This window comes from Populus euphratica, unplaced genomic scaffold (assembly GCF_000495115.2).
Source record: "Populus euphratica unplaced genomic scaffold, PopEup_1.0 scaffold2.1, whole genome shotgun sequence".
In the NCBI taxonomy this organism is placed as follows: Eukaryota; Viridiplantae; Streptophyta; class Magnoliopsida; order Malpighiales; family Salicaceae; genus Populus; species Populus euphratica.
This window is the reverse complement of record NW_011499846.1, coordinates 5439235-5447206: the sequence shown is the minus strand read 5'-3', so window position 1 is coordinate 5447206 and position 7972 is coordinate 5439235. Positions and strand designations below refer to the sequence as shown.

Below are 7972 nucleotides of genomic sequence, written 5' to 3'. Positions count from 1 at the left end.
AAAACAACAACAATATAGTAAAAAGAAAAGATTTCTCTCCTTCACAAAATAGAAACGTAAAAAATAACAAAAATGAAGTTTTGCACTAAATTGAATTTTAAAAAAATCAAAAAAGCTATAATTTTGAAAATTAAAATACCAAGTTAAATTTAAACACCCCACCTATTCAGTGCATTTTCTAAGATGGCCGTCCTTTTAATTTTGTCTCTTGCCACCAAATACAAAATAATTGGCTATTAATTTTGAAATCAAAGGACTCAGTTGATAAAAAAGAAGAAGTTAAGGGATAAAAAAAAGTCTTTAAAACCACTCCTCTCCGTAGCACATTCTGAATATGTAAACAGTGTTTATTGCTGTTATCCCTGTTTTAAAAATATTTTTTTAAAAAATGATTTTTTTTATTTCAAATTAAATTTTTTAGTGTTTTTAAATTATTTGGATGAATTAATTTAAAAAATTATTTTTTAAAATTATTTTAAAATAAAAAATACTTTTTTATTTTGTAACTGCAAATAGGATTAAGAAAACCTTTACATTTTAGTTTATTTTGGTATCATATATATAAAAGAAACCGAGCCTTTTTTCTTTACTGTTTTTTTTTCCTTTTAAACGGCGCCGTTTGGAATAAGGGAAGAAACCCCTAATTTCCAGCACAAGCAGCCACACGCAGAAGAGAATACACACTCCCCCTCTGCTCGTCTTCTCCTCTTCCCTTCACCCGACCTGCTTCTTCTCTCTAATCCACTGCTACTGCGTACTGACCTTCAATTTTAGTGCAAAACAGATCAAAGAGCTGCTGATATTTGCGAAAGTGGTGCCTACTTTCTATCAGGTTGGTTCATCATTCTTATTAACTTCTGCTATTTATCTTGAACAGATTTTCATCATAGGTTGTTCCACTATTGTTATGTATTCTTTTAAAAATATAATTATTGAAAAAGGAATGTTTATAGATGATTGAAGTTTACAAAAAAATAAAATTGTGAGACATCTTTATTTTATTTTTTTATTAAATAAATTTATTATTTATCCTTTAAACTTCGAATATCTAATTTGTTAATGTGATGTGTTTTTTTTTCTTCTAATTGATACCAGCCAAATCATTGTAATAACATTTATAAAATATTATTTGTTTAAATAGTATTATGTTTTTTTAAAATTTTATTATTTAACATTATATTATTTTTAAAATTATATTTTATATTTTCTTATGTTATGTTATATACGGTCTATTGATTTTATCATTTAACATAATTCAATTAGTAAAATGATTAAAAAAATTAAAATAATAATAATTAAATTTAATATAAAAATTAAATAAAATTAAATGATGAAGAACTAAATTAAAAAAATAAATATATTATAACAAGATAAAATAAAACAAATAAAAATAAAAATAACTAAATTAATAAAATTTATAATTATTGAAAAAATCAAAGGACACATTATCTAGATTTCAGCTATTATTGCTGAAAAATCTTAACATGTCAATTTCCCCTTTAAAACTCATATTACATCTCATTTTAACACAGAAAAACATCACAAACTCTCCTCTAAAAGACCTATAAATCAATCAATCAAAGTTATATTTTTCTTCCTTGATTTTAATGGTTTTTTTTTTAAATTTTAAATGATCATCATCAAACTATTTTCATTAAATAATATATGTGGATACCAAAATTAACCAATTCAATGGTTAGTATATTCAAAAACAATAACTTTCTCTTTGATATTGGAATATAGTCAAACTTTTTCTCTCTTTCACAAAATAGAGACATAAAAAATAACAAAAATAAAGTTTTGTACTAAATTGTATTTAAAAAAAATTAAAAAAGCTATAATTTTGAAAATTAAAATACCAAGTTAAATTTAAACACCCCACCTATTCAATGCATTTTCTAAGATGGTCGTCCTTTTAATTTTGTCTCTTGCCACCAAATACAAAATAATTGGCTATTAATTTTGAAATTAAAGGACTCAGTTGATAAAAAAAAAAGTCAAGGGATAAAAAAAAAGTGTTTAAAATCACTCCTCTCCGTAGCACATTCTGAATATGTAAACAGTGTTTATTGCTGTTATCCCTGTTTTAAAAATATTTTTTTAAAAAATGATTTTTTTTATTTCAAATTAAATTTTTTAGTGTTTTTAAATTATTTGGATGAATTAATTTTAAAAATTATTTTTTTAAAAAAATATTATTTTAAATATTTTAAAATAAAAAATACTTTTTTATTTTGTAACTGCAAATAGGATTAAGAAAACCTTTACATTTTAGTTTATTTTGGTATCATATATATAAAAGAAACCGAGCCTTTTTTCTTTACTGTTTTTTTTTCCTTTTAAACGGCGCCGTTTGGAATAAGGGAAGAAACCCCTAATTTCCAGCGCAAGCAGCCACACGCAGAAGAGAATACACACTCCCCCTCTGCTCGTCTTCTCCTCTTCCCTTCACCCGACCTGCTTCTTCTCTCTAATCCACTGCTACTGCGTACTGAACTTCAATTTTAGTGCCCAACAGATCAAAGAGCTGCTGATATTTGCGAAAGTGGTGCCTACTTTCTATCAGGTTGGTTCATCATTCTTATTAACTTCTGCTATTTATCTTGAACAGATTTTCATCATAGGTTGTTCCCTTATTGATTTAGAAAAATGTGTACCTCTTTCTCTGAGAGAGACCATGATGCACATAAACGCTCGGTCGGTCGATTCTTTTTTGTTTTTGCTGGGCACACTTTCTGTGAACTGACACTGAAAGGAATCATTGACAATTTTTTTCCATTTATGTTATTTTATTGACTTACAGATTCTAATTGTTTTAACAAATTGATAGTTATCCAATCACACTGGCAATCCTCCTCTACACTTTTTTTGTTTGACAAACCTGATCCCAGTAAATCAAATATCATCTTTATCCCCACCAAACATACGTTTCCTTTTGGAACTTTCGTAGTTTGCTTAGTATAGACTGCAATTGCTTAGTATAAACTGCGAACAGGAGGATCTGTAAGCCCTAAGCACTGACCGACAATACTTTTAATTTGTCAAGATGAACGAATAAGACGTGCCGCCAACGGGTTACTCTAGGAAATGGGCCCTGTCTCACTACCCTCATTAAACTTTCACTCTTTCCCCGGAAAACATATTGATACTGATGTCATTGTACATTAACAACGTCTAATCTGTTCAATAATTAATAATCAACACAGGACGCAGCTCTTGCTCCTTCAATCTCGGCTGGCTTTTGGCAAAAATGGAGTTCGTGAACCCTGAAGGTCTTCGTCTGGATGGTCGCCGCCCCATGGAAGTACAATCCACTTCTCTACCTTTTTGCTTGACTCCACTGTTTCTTCTGTCTTTGCTTATTTTGTTTCCCTTTTACCTATTGCAGATGAGGCAACTTAGAGCACAAATCGGTGCTGTAGCCAAAGCAGACGGGTGTGTTTAATATTTCTAACCTCGGCTTCTAAAAATCAAAACAGAAATATTGAAGTAAAAAAAAAAAACTATCATTTGTTTTGTAGCTCTGCTGTTTTTGAGATGGGAAATACTAAAGTAATTGCTGCCGTTTATGGACCTAGAGAGGTAGCTGCTACTCCTTTTATATTATATTTTATCTCTCTTTTTTAACTACTTATTTGCTTTGGTTACTTATATTTTTTTTTCAGGTTCAAAATAGGAGCCAACAGATTAACGACCAAGCACTGGTAAATTCTTTTATTACGAATTCAGCTAGTTTAATTCTTTTATTAATAAAAATGCCTTTGTAATGATGTGTATTTTAGGTGCGGTGTGAGTACAGCATGGCTAATTTCAGTACAGGAGATCGGAGGCGAAAACCAAAGGGTGACAGGTACGCTTTGTTTTTTTTTTAAAAATATTTTGAAAACCTCTTGCTTGACTGTGCCTTTTTTTCGAGTTTTGGAATTGGTTGTTGTATGAGATTTTGAATGAGTTATTTGCTAGTGGGCAAACCAAATAACTTGAAGTTGACATCTTTGTTATTTCTGACACTGCTCTTTGTATTTTTTGTGTCTGTCATTGTAAATACCAAGATTGCCTGTGAAAATGCCATTTTCAGATGTACAGATTGTTGGTTTTATGTTTGAGATGTGTTTTTGTCGCGGCTAGTATTTTTTATTGGCTCCAAAAATCACAATAAATTCTGCACTTCAAATCAATGTTACAATACACATTGTTGGGGTATTTTGATTTGTTATAGATGAAAGCATTTGCAGGCGATCAACAGAGATTTCGTTGGTTATTCGTCAGACAATGGAAGAATGCATATTGACGAATCTAATGCCCCGTTCTCAGGTCCTTTTGCGGTTGCGTGAGATATTTTCCCAACTCCAGTGGATGCTGATTCTTCTTTTTTTACCTAAATTGTTTGCATATTTTGCAGATTGATATATATGTGCAAGTTCTCCAAGCTGATGGAGGTAACTTCGAAATCATTTATGAATACCCAGCACTAACTCATTAATGTTTGCTTTTCTTTTTTGTATTTATGTGCTTCTTTGACCTCTGTGCGTAAGCTCAGATTCTGTTAATTTTATCGGTACATTAGGTATGTTAATTTTATCGGTACCTTAGGTATTGCTCCTCTTTTGCAAGATTTAAGAGAAAAAGGTCCTTAAATTCAGGCCATCATATATAAGTTGCAAATATTGTTGTTGTTTTTTCAGTACATGGTCTTTATTGTAAGCTACCTACCTGCTAGTTCATGATAATAATGCCTACAGAATTGTTAATGGTTACACTGCAACAACTTTGAAGGAAATTATTCTTCATTTATTTTACTTTTCTTCATCTGAAAAAGAAACATAGACAGAGACAGGGTTAAATAAACAGGAAGCATTAAAGAGAGCCAAGAGAAGAAAATTGGAGCAAGTCGGACCTCTTCTCCTTGTCTCCAATTGAAATAGAATATGTACTTGGATATATTTGCTCTCTCCCTCAAATGTTTTCCCCTCACTCCCCAAACTCCAAAATGGCCAAAACAAATTATATGAGTCAAATAAATCAATCTTGTGCTGGTGCTAGTGCCAAGAGGCATGGACTTCAGAAACATCCAATGCTTTCTAAATAAGCTAAGCAACGCTTGAGGAGCCTGTTTCTCTAGTATTCATTATCGCACCACCACTGGAAATCTCCAAGATGCTTCACTGTCTTGTACTCAATAATGGAAAATTTGTGTCCATTAAGCCATATGTTGTCTGCAGGAACTAGATCTGCATGCATCAATGCTGCAACTTTGGCCTTAGCAGATGCAGGTATCCCCATGCGTGATCTTGTTACTTCTTGTAGTGCTGGATTCCTCAATAGCACTCCTCTTCTTGGCGAGTTCTTCATGTCTCTCATTTGAATGTGCAGTTTTCTGTTTTCTACACTAATTGATTTTTATCATATTGAAGCTAACTTTTGTTTTGTTGACCCAGATTTAAACTATGTTGAAGACAGTGCAGGAGGTCCTGATGTCACTGTTGGAATCCTACCCAAGGTGGACAAAGTGACACTTCTTCAGGTTTTTACGTGAATCTCTATTTCATATAATTCTCCCTGTTAATAAAAAACCCTTTGTTTCTTCCATGGTGATGTTAATCGTGAAAGTTATTGATCTGGACAAGTATGACTGGAAATTTTCATCATGGAAGTTACTCTTAAGTTGTGACAACAAGAATTTGTGGTGTGCAAATTTTTATCAAAAGTTGCCGTGTCATTTCTTTTCCTTGTAGCCACCTTTTGACACCCTCCTATCCCTCTAAATCGTCTTCACTGGTAAAAAGAAAAGTAAGATGAAAGTAAACACCAAATAGCCCTTGCTCTCATAGCGTGATCTGCTGCACTGTTTTGAATACAGTGTCCAGATGCTTCTTAATACCACTCCAATCGATCTTCAAATACAACTCTACAATGTCTTCAAACGTGAGAATCGATCATTTGTGTTCAGCATAATCCAGGTGTTTCAACTCCGCTGCAAGCGTGGGAATTAGAATTCTTACTTTTAGCAAAGCTTTTACTCTTAGACCCCTCATTTATGGTGTTTTTTTTAATGCAGATGGATGCTAAGCTGCCAATTGATACCTTTGAAAATGTTATGCAACTTGCTGTTGAAGGCTGCAAGGCAATAGCAAATTACATTCGTGAAGTAAGTGAGAGTTTGAATATGATTGAATGACCTATGCATCTTAACCATGTCTTAATGTTTACATATTGGCACGCATCTTAAACATTTCATTTTAGCTGAACTATTTATTGTGCACCTTTTGGCAGGTTTTGCTAGAGAATACCAAACAGCTGGAGTATAGACGTGGCTTGTAGTTCATAAAAAGGGTAAGAATTCTGGGCCACGTGCAATCATATGCTTGTAACTTGACAAAAACAGACAGGGCTTACCGTATCTGCGTTTTTGTTCTGCAGGTATCAGGGCTCATATCCAAGCCCCAGCCTTTGCCTGGTTATTGTTGGACTTTCAGTTGTCAAGTCATCACTTGAAATTTGTTGCATGTACCGGAGTTGCCATCTCTTAAGTGAATTCAACTCTGTTAATTTGCTGAAGTCGTAGCTTACCGGGAGAGATAGTGGCCAGTATATTTGTATTTATATTTTCATTTGTTGCTGGAAGTGCTTGGTTTGACCGGAAACGTTGAACTCATGATGCCTTGTACCATCATTTTTGAATTGTTGATACAATGCAGTAAATTTTGCGAGGAGTATGACATGAGGTGGTGCGGTTGTCAGTAACCTAGTAAGGAGTTCTTGTAATTTTGACCCGCTATTCACCACGGCTGGATAAGTTTTTTTCTCAGTAAAAAAAATTAAAATACAGGCTTTGGAAATTAAATGAACCACAGAGAGGTAAAATCAGCCTTTTTGGGAAAAAAGAGGGAAATAATATGTTAAATTTGCTCGTCATTTCATCCCCTCTCTCCACCTAGAAATATATCAATATCACAATATTCATTATCTTTCCCTTCCAACAAATAATTTATTTTCCTTCGTTCCGCTTCTTATTGAATTCCAAACGAGTTGTTTTTTTTAATGCAGATGGATGCTAAGCTGCCAATTGATACCTTTGAAAATGTTATGCAACTTGCTGTTGAAGGCTGCAAGGCAATAGCAAATTACATTCGTGAAGTAAGTGAGAGTTTGAATATGATTGAATGACCTATGCATCTTAACCATGTCTTAATGAAATGGCACGCATCTTAAACATTTTCATTTTAGCTGAACTATTTATTGTGTACCTTTTGGCAGGTTTTGCTAGAGAATACCAAACAGCTGGAGTATAGACGTGGCTTGTAGTTCATAAAAAGGGTAAGAATTCTGGGCCACGTGCAATCATATGCTTGTAACTTGACAAAAACAGACAGGGCTTACCGTATCTGCGTTTTTGTTCTGCAGGTATCAGGGCTCATATCCAAGCCCCAGCCTTTGCCTGGTTATTGTTGGACTTTCAGTTGTCAAGTCATCACTTGAAATTTGTTGCATGTACCGGAGTTGCCATCTCTTAAGTGAATTCAACTCTGTTAATTTGCTGAAGTCGTAGCTTACCGGGAGAGATAGTGGCCAGTATATTTGTATTTATATTTTCATTTGTTGCTGGAAGTGCTTGGTTTGACCGGAAACGTTGAACTCATGATGCCTTGTACCATCATTTTTGAATTGTTGATACAATGCAGTAAATTTTGCGAGGAGTATGACATGAGGTGGTGCGGTTGTCAGTAACCTAGTAAGGAGTTCTTGTAATTTTGACCCGCTATTCACCACGGCTGGATAAGTTTTTTTCTCAGTAAAAAAAATTAAAATATAGGCTTTGGAAATTAAAAGAACCACAGAGAGGTAAAATCAGCCTTGTTGGGAAAAATATCTTCTTTTTTCCCACTAGCTTGCAAATTTCTATCCCGCGTTAATGGAAAAGAGGGAAATAATATGTTAAATTTGCTCGTCATTTCATCCCCCCTCTCCACCT

General features: G+C 33.3%; 1 protein-coding gene and 1 long non-coding RNA gene across 5 annotated transcripts; both read left to right on the top strand.

The window, feature by feature from the left end:
• Positions 1 to 609: 609 nt before the first annotated feature.
• RRP41 (3'-5'-exoribonuclease family protein) lies at positions 610 to 6752 on the top strand. Of its 4 annotated transcripts, none has more exons than XM_011039309.1 (13): positions 610 to 832; positions 3207 to 3304; positions 3389 to 3435; positions 3522 to 3582; positions 3666 to 3704; positions 3783 to 3850; positions 4220 to 4314; positions 4403 to 4439; positions 5223 to 5339; positions 5439 to 5524; positions 6059 to 6148; positions 6274 to 6333; positions 6421 to 6752. In XM_011039309.1, the coding sequence occupies exons 4-12, from the start codon at positions 3569 to 3571 to the stop codon at positions 6319 to 6321; spliced, it is 594 nt and encodes a 197-aa protein (XP_011037611.1). In that variant the 5' UTR covers positions 610 to 832; positions 3207 to 3304; positions 3389 to 3435; positions 3522 to 3568; the 3' UTR covers positions 6322 to 6333; positions 6421 to 6752. The 4 variants fall into 4 exon arrangements, with proteins under 4 accessions (XP_011037611.1, XP_011037600.1, XP_011037607.1 ...); XM_011039298.1 differs by having other exon boundaries at positions 612 to 832; positions 4236 to 4314; XM_011039305.1 differs by lacking the exon at positions 610 to 832 and adding an exon at positions 2391 to 2566 and having other exon boundaries at positions 4236 to 4314; positions 6428 to 6752.
• A 289-nt stretch (positions 6753 to 7041) lies between these two features.
• On the top strand, positions 7042 to 7732 carry LOC105134745 (uncharacterized). The gene is made up of 3 exons (XR_844051.1): positions 7042 to 7137; positions 7258 to 7317; positions 7405 to 7732. It is a non-coding gene; the product is annotated as an uncharacterized LOC105134745 (long non-coding RNA).
• Positions 7733 to 7972: the final 240 nt, after the last annotated feature.

What these genes read in the sequence shown, in the direction of transcription:
- RRP41 (XM_011039298.1), top strand. Translation starts at nt 3,251, where the DNA reads ATGGAGTTCGTGAACCCTGAAGGTCTTCGTCTGGATGGTCGCCGCCCC. An exon ending in CGAAAACCAAAGGGTGACAG is followed by an intron (nt 3,851 to 4,235) that starts GTACGCTTTGTT and finishes AAGCATTTGCAG; the next exon opens with GCGATCAACAGAGATTTCGT. An exon ending in TAGCAAATTACATTCGTGAA is followed by an intron (nt 6,149 to 6,273) that starts GTAAGTGAGAGT and finishes ACCTTTTGGCAG; the next exon opens with GTTTTGCTAGAGAATACCAA.